Source organism: Cynocephalus volans, chromosome 7, assembly GCF_027409185.1.
Source record: "Cynocephalus volans isolate mCynVol1 chromosome 7, mCynVol1.pri, whole genome shotgun sequence".
In the NCBI taxonomy this organism is placed as follows: Eukaryota; Metazoa; Chordata; class Mammalia; order Dermoptera; family Cynocephalidae; genus Cynocephalus; species Cynocephalus volans.
Genome location: NC_084466.1, coordinates 90,810,140 through 90,824,789, shown reverse-complemented (window position 1 = coordinate 90,824,789; position 14,650 = coordinate 90,810,140). Strand labels below are relative to the sequence as shown.

The 14,650-nt window shown below is 54.7% G+C and overlaps 1 protein-coding gene across 6 annotated transcripts in view; it reads left to right on the top strand.

The window, feature by feature from the left end:
- ZMIZ1 (zinc finger MIZ-type containing 1) overlaps positions 1 to 14,650 on the top strand; it is a 230,930-nt gene that overhangs the window by 128,019 nt on the left and 88,261 nt on the right. For all 6 annotated transcript variants that reach the window (XM_063102209.1, XM_063102210.1, XM_063102211.1 and 3 more), the window contains 2 exons: positions 3,151 to 3,264; positions 10,394 to 10,499. In XM_063102209.1, coding sequence (XP_062958279.1) covers positions 3,151 to 3,264; positions 10,394 to 10,499 — 220 coding nt within the window. The remainder of the gene's footprint in view (positions 1 to 3,150; positions 3,265 to 10,393; positions 10,500 to 14,650) is intronic.

Here is a 14,650-nt window from a genome sequence, read left to right as displayed (position 1 = left end):
AACTTCTGGATGAATGGGTCCATCGGTAGATGAATGAATGGATGGATGAGGGATGGACAAAATAGTGAATGGATGAATGGGTGGGTGGGCAGATGTGTACATGGATGGATGGATGGGCTCGTTTTGGATAGAAGGATGGATGGATGGACGAACGAATCTATCATTTGATTCACAGATGAACTAGTGGACAGAAGGATTGATAAGAAGACGAGTTAATCATTTGAAGGGTCGCCGGTCCCTGGTCTGGGCATTGGTGTGCCTTCCCCCTACCCCAACAGACTCAGCAGCCATTGGATACAGCCCAGATCTTCTGAGGAGTCGTGAAGATGGGCAGGCTTTCTGGTGGGGACAGGATATTAGTGTCCAGTGACAGTCACAACCAGGCAGGCCTCTGGCTATGATTCAAATACGTGCTCCTGTCCCCAGACCATCACAGGTCAACCAAGCTCACCCCACCCAGCCCTGCCCCCTCCATGTGCCACTGGGGACCCATTCTGAAGTGGCCAGTTGCTGGTCTGCACAGCAAGTGGACCATCCTTTGGACTGTTAACTGCTCACCTACCATTTCCTATGAGGGCCCAGCCTTGTGCCAGTCTTTAGGGTTCCAGAGGTGAACAAGAGGCTGTTTCTACTCTCAAGAAGCTCGTGAGAGAAACAAGGAACCATAGAGGCTCTAGCATAAATAGAAATAGCAGTCTTTACCCAGGCACTACTCTGTAATAGATTCCTTACGTTTCTAAACTTTAGAGTAGCCCAGCAAGTTGTCACCACCCCACTTTACAGATGAGGGATCTGAAGCTCAGTAATGTCCTCAGGACTGCATGATTTGGTGACTGAAACAGGGTTTGGACCAGGTCTGTCCTACACTTTTCATTGAATCACTCTCCCTGGGCACTTTGGCCACCTCATGGTTGAGACAGGCAACAAAGGCACAGAGAAGGGAGGGGACTTGGCCCAGGCCATAGAGCTGCTACACATCAGCCAGTCAAGGAAATGCCTGACATTTTCTCCACCAGTGTGAAGCAAACACAACTAAAGGCCATGCGAGCTGAACGAGGTGTGGGCAGAGGATCCCTGAGGCTGCTGGCAAGATATGGAGGCTGTGTGCGCAGGTGCCAGAACAAGGCTGGGTCCCTGGACTGACCTCAGAGGCTTCTCCAGAACGCAGAGCCCCAAAGCGGGGTGCTGTGGCTGACTGGGGGCAGGCAGCTCTGAGAGCAGCACACGGTGACTGCTGACCCTGCTAATTGGGTGTGACATCACGTAAATAAATGGAACAATTCGGTTAGCAGGGCAGGACAAGCTGATTTGCCTGGCTCTCCACGTGGAGCCCAGATCCCACCTATGGCCTCTGAGGGGCACACTGTAGAGTGAGGGCAGGGAGGCAGGGGTGAGGACCCGCTGCTCTCTCTCAAAGGGCATGTTTCTATACGGAGAAGTCCCTCCTGTCTTGCACAGTCCAAGCACAGGGAGCGCTGCCTTTGCAGAAAGAGCCGGGCCGAGAGCTGCTGCAGACAGTTCTTCTGTCAGAGGAGCCTTTGGGAGACAGAGTCGGGCCAAGGGCAGCCCCACGCACCAGGCGCCATGCCAGGGCTATAGAAGCCTCATTTTGTTTAATCCTCGCCTGCCCCATAACAGAGGGCTCTGTTGCTGCCTGCTTGCCCTCTCTCTTTCCTTCCTGTCTTCCTCTCCCTTTGCTTCCGTGGAAGGAGGATATTCTGACTCATTTCACTTTCTTCCATCCATTTTTAAACCTTGCCTTGCATGAACCACATGCAACCGTCACGGAACCCTAAGCGAAAGAACCAAACGTTCCCACTGACAAGCTGTGGTCTGTCGTCCGCATTTACAGATGGGGCAACTGAAGCTTGGAGAGGTGAGGGCACCACCCTAGCTCAGAGGCTAGCAGGAGGTGAAGGCAGAGTGTGACCCCAGGAACCTGCCCCGCGGGGCTCCCACAGCACACCCTGCTTTCCTCCCAATTCTGAGACCTGCAGCTCCGGACCACCCGCGACACTCCCCGCAGCGCTGAGACAGACTCACGCCGCAGGGTGGGTTGGAGCGATGCCCAATAGCAGCTCCTGTTCTGCTGTCTCTCCCACCACCAAGGCAACAGGGACCTCCAGAGGTGCCACCCTCCCTGCTGTGGACACCCTCTAGGGATCTCCCTGGGGGACGCAGTCAGTCATACCTACCACTGGGCCAAAGCCCCCCCCCAGGATCCCCGCTCTGCCCCTAACCTGCTTCGTCCCCCTGGCCAAGTCATTTATCTCCCAGACTCAGGGCCATACTCAAAGGGCCTGGGAACACACGGATGAGTGTTGGAGAAAGAAGAGAGGCCGTGGGAGCCGCCCTCCCACCATGTCAGCCCCATGGCATGGGCCTAAAGCAGCACCTGGAGGCCTGGACACCCTTACCCCAGAATTCAGTCTCTGTTGACTCAGACTCCCTGACTGGGAGGGCCCTGAGGTCAGACCCCAACCCTTCTCAACGATGCTGGCAGCCCTTGAGCTGAGGCAGACAATGCCCAGTAAATGTGGGCCTGGGTTACTGGGGCAGTGAGCCACAAGCACAGACCATGGCATGACAATACCCGGGCACCGTGGGCTTCACCCACTTCCCAGCTGGGTGTAGCTTCCCCTTGCCCTCAACCCTGTTGGGCTGTGGCAGAGCTTGCTCTGGAGCCAGAGCTGGTGGGAGTCAGACCTGGGCTTTGGTAGTTGGGAAATGGGGGTTAATCAGGATGGAATCTCCGGAGCCAGACTGTCCTGGATCAGGGAGAGCCACACCCCAAGTGTGACAGCCAGATGCCACCCTCCGGAGCCCTGCAGCCTTCACCTCCCCACCCCCAACCAGCATCCAGAAAGCACTTTAATATCTAATGTCACTGGCCTTTTCTGGACTTTGGTTTTCCTGTCTTTGCAATGGGGCTACTAATCTCCGTCCTGCCGGGGATGGGGTGGGGTGGACACCGCAGGCAGGTGGATGAGAGAGAGTTTGAGAAAGCCACTGACCCTGCCCGCCCCTGTGCCCCTTTCTGTGAGTCTCCTCCCCGGTGATCCTGGGGTCTTCCCCACCCCAGACCCTGACACAATACCCATACTGGCCTCATCCTGGAGCCTCAAGCTGCCTCCTTTTCCTTTCCCACAGCACTTACAGAATCCCGCCAACTTCCACAATGCCGCCACAGAGCTGCTGGACTGGTGTGGAGACCCGCGAGCCTTCCAGCGGCCCTTCGAGCAGAGCCTGATGGGCTGTTTGACAGTGAGTCCGCACCCACTGGGTGGCGGGGGCTAGCAAGCAGGTCCAGGTATCGGGGAGGCCACCAGCTAAGGGAGGGTGAGAGCTGGGAAGACCCCAGTGCTGGAGGGGCTGGCCAAGCAGTGCATGCCCCTGACGTATACACCGCTTCGGAGACCTGGGTCTGATGGAGAGACAGGGTTCCCGTGGATTACGTGGGTCCCCCACACTTGATGAGAAAGACACGGGGCTCACTTTAAGGGTCAGCATTCCAGAATAAGCAAAGCAGAGAGACTCTGGAAGGGTCTTCAGCCATCCTTTTACCCAGTCATTCATTCCTTCATTTAGCAAACACTCACTGGGCTCTTTTTATAGGCATCTGTCCATTTATCCATTCATGTAAGCACTTATTGAGCCCTATTACATCCATCCCCCTAGCCAAATAAACACTGATTGATCCCTCATTTATCACGCATGGTCCCCTCTGCTAAGTCCTGGGAAACCAAAGATGAATAAGACTTTATCAAGCTGGATTTCCTCTTTAATGGGGGAGGCAGGTATGGCAAGAGATGACCAAGAAAATTGTGTACGGGGTGAAGGCAGCGCAGAGGAGGGAATCCTTAACTGCCTGGAAGGTGGGGCGGGTCACAGAGAACTGAGAAAGGAGCCACTTACACAGGTGCAGGAGTTTGCCCAGCTGCTGAGGACAGCAAGAGCGCTCTAGGCACAAGGAGCAGCATGTGCAAAGGCCCAGACGTCCAGGAGAACCCGGAGAACTGGGTGAAGGTCTAGGGTCCAAGCCAGGCAGAGGCCAGGCCCAGAGCTTGTGGCATGATTTCCCAGGCTAAGGAGCTTGCCACATGGGACTGGCTCACAGCTGGTGGATGTCCCTGGCCATGTGGCCTGTATCTGTAAGTGTGAGGGCACTTTGGTGGCCTGTCGGGGCAGCTGCTCACAGAGCCGAGTCAGCCTTGGAGGTAATGTGGGTAATCGGATTGCTGGGGAGCCTGCCTACCCCGAGGCTTGAAGACAAAAGACTAAGAAGGATGCCTGGCTGGGCAAAACAGTGGGCATAGTCCAAGGGCACCATGTTTCCTGAGAAGCTCCAGAAAGGAGAGAGATAAAAGGCCCAGCGTGGCCCTGTCCTGGAGCAGAGGAAATAGTGACATGGACCATCATTACCAAGCACCTGTTCTGAGCTGGCCACTGTAGATGGCATCTCCCTGAATCGGTGAGGTTGGTCCTGCGACCTTCCCCATTTTATAAAGGAGGAAACTGAGGCTTGCTGTAACTGACTTCCCGAGGTCACACAGCCTTAGAGGTAGGCCTGGGACTCAAGCAAGACCTGTCTGCCTCTAGAGGAGATTTTTAGCCATTTGAGATGCTGGGCAGGGATACAGCCAAGACCCACCCAGGGCTCCTGTGTTTGTCAGAAGCCCACACCATCTGGCTCCCTCGGGGCCACCTGCACTGCCCCGTCTTCTGCATCCTTCAGCCCACCGTCTCCCTCTCCCTCCCCCACCTCCCTTAATCCTCTTTGCAGGGATCTTGGGTCAGGCTAAACCTCACAGCAGGGACAGATGTTGCCAGAGTCCCCTTCGCTCCCACCCCAGCTGCCAGCAGCCGTAGGGGAAGGAGGAGGTAGGGTCTGTGCACAACGCATGGCCAGACAGGCTGCCATGATCCCCAGCACACAGCCCTAAGCCTGGTCCTGCCTGGGATGTAGGGACTCAAAACTGAATCAGACAATGGCCCTGGCCAGCCTGTATGGATACCAGTAGCTGGCCCAGCCTCAGCCCTGTCATTCATCCATCCATTCAACAAACATCACTGAGTCCGTGCAATGGGCCAGCCCTGTGCTGGGCACTGAAGGGAACATGGTGAACACAACAGACTGCTCTCCAGGAGCTTACCTTCCAGTGGGGGAGGCCAACAATAAAAATGTAAAGGAATAAATGAGGAGACACACCAGCACCCTGGGAGAGGGGGTGATGGGGAGAGAGCCAGGAAGAGTCTCCTGAGGATGTGGCCTCCTTGGCAGGGTGACAGGGAAAGGTGTTCCGGGCAGAGGGAACTGCTAGTACAAAGGTTTGCGGCTTGATCTGTTTGAGGCTTTGATCAGGGAGCAGAGCAAAGGCCCTGGTGGCCAGTGTGCAGGACCGGGAGGGGTATGAGATGAAGCGGAAGAAGGAGGCAGAAAGCAGCCAGCACAGGGCCTGCCGGCAAGCAAGAGGAGTTTGGACATTATTTGAAGGGTGGTTGTAAGCAGGAGAGTAACAGCTTATGGATTTATGTGGGGACGGGAACTCTGAAGGGGAACATCCTTGGAGGGCAGGATGGAGGGATTATCAAGGGCTTCCTGGAGGAGGGAGCCCGGGGAGGACCCTGTGGGATAGGACTGGACAGAGAGGAGGCCATGGCTGTCCAGGCAGGGGACACTGTGTGGGCAGAGCCACAGAACCAGCTTTCCTGGGCCCCTTCTCGCTGCACTCCAGCTTAAGATAGGCGCCAGCCTGCTGCTTAGCCAGGAAGGGGCCCGTGACCCACCCGCCACAGCTGCAGAGACCCGAGCTTGATTGTCCCTTAGAGCTCAGGAGAGCCAGTGGCAGGAAGGGACTACAGGGCGGTGGCATAGAAGACCCTCTTGATGCCTAAGGTATTTTCCTGGTCACTGTCTCCTTGGATCCCTATGAAGACCCTTCAAGGTGGGCAGGGAAGTGGTCACCACGCCTACTTTATAAATAAGGCAACTGAGAGAGGGAGCAGCAGCCTACCTTAGCCCCAAGCTGGTACCTCTCAGGAGCCCCCTGGGCCCTGTTGCCATTCCTCCCCTCCCCTGGGACATCCTTTACCCCAGCCCTGCCCCACGGGTGGATGGGATGGCAGCGGTCAAAGATCCCTAGGGACCTAGGCCAGGCAAGGTATCTGACCCCCACCCCAACACATACCCACACGCACACCCACACGCACTCCTCTCCATGGAGGTGCCAGCCTGAGTGTTCCAGATTGCTACGATTCCCTGGGTGACCTCTGGGAGCAAATTCCTCTGGATCCGGCTTACTTTGAGGATATAAATTAAAAACCACTTAACCTTGGGCAGCAAATGGACACATTTTTACCATAAGGGCTTCTAAGCAGCTCAGGCACAATTGTAGTGAGAGGCTCTGGCCCCTGGGCTGGCCCCTGGGGGTGAAGAGCGCTTTGGGCTCCTGGCAGGCTCGTGCTCCACCCGCCCATTCACACTCTGTGATTTCAGGTGCTAGAGGGCCCTCCCAGGGGCGGGGTGTCAGCCTTGGGCCACCACTTCCTCTTCAGAACCAGGTTCTTCCTGGCTGAGAAAGAGGCTCACTCCCACCCCTCCTCTAGAAGCAGGGCTGAGCCCCCTTTGGGGGTCGGGCCTCTCTAGACTCGCTCCTTCTTCCTTCCCTGAGGTAGAACATGCTCAAGGAATAGAAAGAAAGCTCAAGTGGCTGGAGCACAGGACAGGAAGCTGGCCTTGAGAGGGAGTCAGAGAGGGAAGCAAAACCCAGTTGGTCATCAGCAACCCCCCCACCCTGTGCAGTGAGGAATTCCTCACAGCCTCAGCACCGTCACTGCCTAAGCCATGGGGGTGCATTCACAAACAGCATTCATTAAACGTCCACTGCTGCCTGATCCTGGTCTGTCATCCTGGCAAGGAGGGCATTTTATACCCATTTCACAGATGAAGAAACTGAGGCCCAGAGAGGTTAAGTCACTTGAGTGAGGTGGAAGAGCTAGTCAGTGGCAGAACCAGAACCCAGTCTCATGCCTGATTTCAGGGCAGCAGCAGCAGCAGCAGCCATGAGTGTTTGCCCACCCCAGTGTTGAGTGTGGGAGCACAGTGGGAAATGAGGGCTGTGCCATGGAGATAGACTTGGGACAAGCGGAACACTCAAAGCCCATGACACACAACCCTGGAGAGGCGGGACGTCCTCAACCCCTGTACAGAAGAGGAACCCAAGGCTCAGAGAGGTTCAGTAACTTGCCTTAGGTTTCATAGGATGGGATGGAGCAGGATTGGAGCACAGGTGCAGTGTGCCTCCAGCTCCCCTCATTCCTCAAAGGATGTCAGAGGTCCAGCGCCCTCCTGGGAGCAGATAGGCCTTCTCCAGCATCCCCCAGATAACCTGCCCGCGTTTCAGGTCAACACGCTGCCTCTATGGGACTAACATAACTTGCCACGTGACCTCAAGCAAGTCTCCCACCTTGTCTCTGGACTTCAGTTTCCCTCTCTGTGGCATGAGGACTGGATCAGGTCCCCCTGGCTCCAGGGATAGGTGTTTGCCAGCCAGGCCCAGCAGAGGGACGGCCTTAGGAGCACCCTCAGGGCTGGGCTGAGCTGGCGGGGCCTGGGCAGCCAGCAGAGGGCAGCAGCGCTGCAGCCCTCACCTCTGGCTTTTATCGGGGATGGGTCTTCACACCCCATGGGACCTTCATAGACGGTACCATGCCCACTGGAGTGGGAGCAGGCCTCTCCAAAACACAAGCTGCTCAGCCAAGCCCACCCTCCCTACCAGTGCCAGTCAGACCCCACCTCACCGGGATTTCTGGGAGGTCCTCGCACTGAGCCAGAGGAAGCCAGAGTATGGCAGCACACGAGGCATTCTAGGATCAGAGTCCAGCTTAGCTCATTCTGCCACGACTGTGCTGTGTGAGCTTGAGCAAGGTTCTGCCCTCTCTGGACCTCTGCTTCCTCATCAGTGAAAGGAAGCTGTTGGAGCCAGTGACCCTTCTGAACCCCACGGCTCAGGGGACTTGGTGACAAGCAGATACTCCCTGCCCCTCCAACTGCTTGGCCCCTGCAGCCTTCACACAGCACCAGGCGCTCTTGCTCAATTTAGCTAGAATTTTGTTTCACACCAGAGCAATGGGATTAGCCAGTATTGGCTAAACACGGGGATCTTTGCTTTCCTGCCCTGAACCCAAGGCCTTGCAGGTTTGGAGTTGTGACCTTAACACTCGGTAGGCTGAAAAAGAGGTCCTCTCATAAAAGAAGGCAGACTGCCTGGGATTGCATCCTGGCTCTGTCACTGATAGGCTTTGGGCTGTTACTCATCCTCAGTTTCCTCATCTGAAAACAGACATACTAATACCCACCTGGAGGAGCTGCTGTGACACTGATCTGGCACTTTGTTGCATACAAAGCATTTACTTAGCCCTTGCACCTGGGAGCCAGCATTCTCATTATGCTACTCATGGCACTGATGTTTCTCACAAACAGCCGTCTCACTGCTGCACCTGTCCAAACAACCTGTCTGTGCTCACTGCATCCACCCCAAAGCTCTCCTACCAAAGAGGGAGGGAACCAGAGTCAACACCTGAGCTGCAGGAGCCCCTCCAGTGCAGAACCTTCCTCCTCGCTCTCCAGAGAGTGTCTGCAGACTTAAAATATCCAACAGTAGGTCTTAGAGTTAGGTGACCTTGGTTTTTCTACTTGGACAGTGAGACGAGACACTAAGGATGCCCCTGCCCTGAGGTGGGCCCGAGACTCAGACATGCACAGGGGCATAGAGCCCGTGGGAAAGAGGCATGGGGAGGGGAGGATTTCTGTGTCAGGGATTCTGTTTGCAGCAGAGAAGCTGAGCAAGCATCCTAACCTGACAACGGCATTTTTGCTCCCTGGCTGGCTGACATCGGCCCTGCACAGAGAGTTCCCAGGGGCTGGGGGAACCATTCCAAGAGACCCCTGATGGTCCTGTGGAGGGGGACTCTGTGACTCCTCCCTGACGCAGCAAGCAACGCTGTCTGCACCTCCAGCGTCCACATGTTGGACATGAGGAGGTTGGACTCCATGAGTGGTTCTCCCACCCTTTCTAGCCCAATAGCCCCTGTAACAAATGCCAAAGATACAGAACAGATAATGAGGAACTATTCTAGATCCAGGGGCCAGGCCAAGCCCCACGACAGCCTGAGGCCCTCTGAGCGCTTTGGAGCAGGTGTCCCCGGGGGCTTGACGACTAAGACTCCCTTTCTCAGAAGCATGAGCCCACATCTGGGAGCTCTCCCTTTCCCACTCAGCCATAGCCACCCCAGCTGCTTTCTAAAATGACTCCATCTTCCAAGGTCCTTCCTTCTTAATAAGGAAACCTCATTTTCCTGCTGTTAATGAGGAAGGCGGGTGGGAGGGAGCAGGTCTGGCAGTCGCAGGACACCTGGGAATGGGTAGGGAAAGCGTGAAGCCAGATGGGCGTGAGCCTGCAAAGCCATTTGAGGGGCCCGCAGAGCACCCCACTCCCACACTGCCCCCAAGGGGACTGATGGCCCTCTCAGTGTCCCACCTCCCACCTTTCCAGCCCCGCCTCTAAGATTCACAGGAGATGGGTGGGACCAAACGCACCTCCGCTCTTACGGGAGCTCCCTGTGCTCCCAGCCAAGCTGAGCATGAGAGCCTTCCAGTTTCTAGGCTAAGGTTAGAGGGGCTGCAGGGTGCTTGACATGGAGCCAGGCACTGAACAGCATTGGGACTGTCCGCCCTGTCCGGGGCAGCCTGACCTGAAGCTCTGCAGGAAGCAGCCTGTCCTAAACCAGTGCTGCTTGTTAGGTGCAGATGCTGACTCAAGAGGCGTGGGGCTGGGTCTGAGAGTCCACATTTTTAACAGGCCCCCACATGATGCCGCTGCTGTGGGAGTAGTCAGGGGTGGTGAGCACCCCACAGTGGTGGGTGCAGGAGCTCAGGAAGGGTCAGGAGAGGGATGCTGGGTGTTGGAGAATCCTGGGGGCCCTGGACCTGTTTGGTAGATTGGAAGTTGGTGGTGGAAAGAGCCTGGCCTGGGCCATCCTAAAGAAGGTGGTATGGCACCCCCAGACACTTCTAGAATGTGGCCAAATTTGAGCCCTTGAAAGTGGTAGGGCCTGTGGCTTTGGAGTTGGGCTCACCAGCAGACTGGATATCCCCCAGGGCAGGGGCCAGGATCTCAGGGCCTGGCACAGAAGAGGTGCTTATCAGTATTTGCTGAGCAAGTGACTGAATGAGGCACAGCGGAGTCCCAGCTCTGCCTGATCTTGGGGACCTGTCTTAGCCTGCCTGCCTCATCTGCTTCTCCTGTAAAATGGGCACATCCATCCCCTCTGGGCTCTGAGGCCTTGTGCGGGCAGTGACTCACTCCTGCTCTTCCTCCCCTCTTGCTGTCAGGTGGTCAGTCGGGTGGCAGCCCAACAAGGGTTCGACCTGGACCTCGGCTACAGACTGCTGGCTGTGTGCGCTGCAAACCGGGACAAGTTCACTCCAAAGTCTGCCGGTAGGTGTCTGTTGGGGGTTCCACAGATGTCATCAGGAGGTAGGGAGAGGGGCAGGATTTTAAATCAACGTACCCCTGTAGGCTGGGTACGTTGGTTCATCTAGGTGTGGGGTGAGCCTCTGAGGAGGAGAAGCTCATCCACCAGGCTCTGGAGCCCATGGGTGGGCTTGTCCCTGTGTCCCTCCTAGGGAGCCAACTTGCCTCAGGGGGCACCTCAGGGCCGGTGAGTGTGCAAGGCATGCCACACCCCAACAGCAGCCACTGTGCTAAAGGCAGGACATGCATCGTCTCATTCCATCACCACGAGAGCCCCTTGGCATAAGCACTTTGATTATCCCCATTTTACAGGTGAGGAAGCTGAGGCTCAGAGAAGCTGAAGAGATTTGCCAAGGTCACAGATCTGGGATTTAAATCCAGACCTGTACTCCACAGTCGGCATTCTTAACCCTTACACTCTTCTGTATTCATTCATTCAAAAAATTTTTTAAAATAAAACACAAAATTAAAGGTGACTGAGTGCATTTAGGGTCCCTAAAAGCCTCCTCTGCATAGTGTTTTCCACTGCAGCTTTGTCATCACAATCATATGCGATGCCAGGAGGCCCCACATCAAGCAGAGGTCACGGGACATGCTAAGCAGCACTCTGTGAGGGCTTTAGCACATTAAAGATACTGTTCTACATTTGCCGTGGTCCTCATTACCTTGGCTTAAGCAGCAAGTGCCACGCAAGCTTTAAGACAGACTGACCTGTGCAGTCTAGCCCTGTCACTTGCTCAGCGAGCAGTCTCTGAGCCTCAGTTTATCTCCTCTGGAAGGCAGGAATGATAATGAAATCTGCCTTGTAGAGGTCATGATAAGTTCTAGAAATGTGTAACGTTCCTAGCACAGTGTCTGGTTGTTGTTAACCTTTATTGATTCAGAACAAGTAGTTGAAAAAGGAAAAAAAAAGTTATTTCCTCTGTATAACAATAAAACAGACATTTTCACTGAATTTGTCAATGAGTGCTTTGGAGTGTATCTGGAAATAGCCTTCATAAAAACATTTAAAGGACATTTCCCAATGCGTTTCTATAAATCAGCTCAACCCGTAATCTCTTGCATGCTGGTTTACGCTCCCTTACGTATATGTTTATAATCCATGTACATGGACTGTGCTTCACTTATAAAAAGATGTGTGAAGGTCTCATTAGCCAATGCCAGCCTGTGCTGAGATAATATCACTATTGTTTTAAACCACTTGCAAGAAAATGCTCTTGGAATCTCACCAGGGACATCTATTCCTGATGGAATCTGCAGTTTTAATAATAAGTCAATACAATCTTGACAAGGTAAAAATTGTGACTTATCAAAGAAACCTGTATCTCTCGAGCGTCTGTCCTGTGCAGGTACTTGGCCAGGGCCGAGGTTAGGAAGGGGAGCAAAACAGACAGGGAGTTTCTCCTGCCTTGAGAAACTCACAGTTGAAAACAGGGATCAGCAAACTTTTTTGGTAAAGAGCCATATGGTTAAGAGTTTTAGGCCTCACGGGTGCTACGAAAGCAGCCATAGATGATACATAGCAAGTGTGTGTGGATAGTTCCAGTAAAACTGTATTTAGGAAAATAAGTGATAGCCTACAGTTTCCTGACCCCTGGTCTAGAGGGAGGGAAAACATCGATCAAATAATTAAAGGATTGGGCCGAGCCCGTGGCGCACTCGGGAGAGTGCGGCACTGGGAGCGCAGCAACACTCCCGCCGCGAGTTCGGATCCTATATAGGAATGGCCGGTGCACTCACTGGCTGAGTGCCAGTCACGAAAAAGACAAAAAAAAAAAAGAATAAATAATTACAGGATTATGTGTGTGTGTCCACACACAAATGTGTAAGTTCCAGCTGTGATAAGTGCCATGGAGAAAAAGGTCAAGGCTGCCATGGGAGTGTTGGTGGGGGCAGACCACTCTGGGATGGGGAGGCTTCCTTGACTTGAAGGTTGGGTAAGGGTTGAGTAGGTGAAGAAAAAGAGGAAGAGCTTCTTCACAGGAAAAGGGAGCAGCGTGTGCGAAGGTCCTTGGGTGGGAGGGGAGATGGCTTTTTCTTAGAACTAAGAGAAGGGCCATGGTCCTGGAGTGCAGAGGTAGGGGAGACGTGGCCAGGGTGAAGCTAGAGAAGTCAGCCAAACAGGACATGCAGGGCCTGATTTGAAGGTTGTGGTCTTTGTCCTAAGAGTAACGGGACATTTTGTGAAGTCTGTGCCAGATACAGAACGGATTGCACAGAAGGCCAGCGTGAATGCAGGGGCCGGTTTTGGCAGATCACTAGGGAGGTTGGGGTGAGGATGATGATGGCTGGACCAGGAAGTCAAGAGTGGAGTGGAATGGAGAGAAAACATGGCCAGAGGGGTAGAAGGAAACAGAATGGCCTGTCCCACATGCCCCAGCTGCTCTGCACAGGAGGAGGAGAGGTACAGGTCCCTGTGCAGCCTCGTCCCCCACCCCACCCCCGCCAGGGTCCCTTAAGCCCCTGCCCCCTGCTGGCTCCTGCTAGATGTTCTCCTATATTCTGCTGCAACACTTAGCTTTGTGAGACACAGTATTACTTACATTTATAGATAAAGAAATTGATGCTCAGAGAGATCCTGTGACTTGCCTGGGGTCACGCAGCTCATAAATGACAGAGCTGGAACTTGACCTCACAGCCTCCTGATTCGAGGCCTCGGGCTGTGCCTACTCCACCCCAGCTGCCGCAGCTGACTCAGGGGCTGATTAGGGACCTAGATTTAGGAGACCTCTGTTCTCCTGTCCCAGAGTCTAGGAAGCCACCCCATTGGGGAGAGCCCTGTGCTTTGCTCAGGTCTCTCTAGCACGGAACCGTACTCCTCTGAGTTGCACTTCCAGCATCCCTTTTTCTCTGGAAACAGGGGATTTATTCTTTCCACCATCTGCATCAGCAGTTGTGCAAAGCTCTTTACACTTTATAGCCCGCTTTCCCATGCATTGTGTACATAAAGTCACTTGATGCTCCCCAGACCCCTGAGATGAGTTCTCAGTATACCCATTCTGTGGCTGAGAACACTGAGGCACAGCAGTGTCTGTGGCTGGGCCACCACATGGATTCCCTTATTAGGAGTCAAGCCCTTGTCAGTGCTGACAGATGTGAGTAAGCATCTTTCACAGGTCGCCCCTTGAGCAGGACAGGCCTCATGGCTTTCAGGGTCCCAAGCCATCTTGGCTTGTCTTCTGAAAAGGCAGGGGGCCAGTCTGAGGGAGGAGACTTCAGCTACCGGTTTTATTTTGGGCCATGAGAGGGGTGGAAGTCGTGGGGAGCAGAGTAGTGACCCTAAGTTCCAGAGGAGGCTACGGGGCCAGCCCTGGAGCTATGGCCTTGTCTGTGAAGAGGCGTACACGCCTACTAACAGGCCGCCTGCGAGGGCTAAATGAGATTCCCCAGTCATGGGAGTGACGGAGGGGCCCAGCTAATCCCCGACACACAGCAGCTGCCAAGTGATTATTACTTTCCAGCCTTCCGTCTCTGCTTCTGTCTGTCTGTCCCTTCCCCAACATGGCTCTGACCCCAGCAAGGTTGTTTCCCGCCAGTCTCTCTCCCCTGGGCTGGGGGGGGTGGGGACACAGTAACCCTGCCCCTGGGCGCAGCCGCAAGGGTCCTGGTGGCCTCAGGTATGCACACGCAGGGGTGGCCATAGCCGGGCGCCCAGCCCTCTCCCAGAGAGGCCCTGCAGTCCTAGAACACGCCCTGTCCTCAGGGCTGCCTCTCCACCCTCCTGGCTTTCCGTGAGTCTGTGTTCCCCCTGCCTGTGCAGTTTTTCCCTCTCCTTTCTCTCCCAGGATCTCTGGTGTCTGGATGAACTGTATCTCTTTCCCCCCTTCCCTCTGCCCTTGTCCATCTCTTGCTTCCTGTTGCCTTCTCTGTCCTTCTGGGTTTCTCTGTAGCTCAGACTTTCTCTCTGCGTGGTGTGTACGTGGCTGCGTGTATATGTATGTGTGCACGAGCGCATGTGTGTGTGCATGTATGTGCATGCCTGTGTGTGTTGCTCTGTGTGCACGCGTGGTGTGTGACTTTGTGTCTCTGTGTATACTGTGTGTGGCTGTGTATGTGTGTGGTGTTTATGTGTGTGTGGCTATGTGTGCATGTGCGGTGTGTGTGGCTGTGTCTGT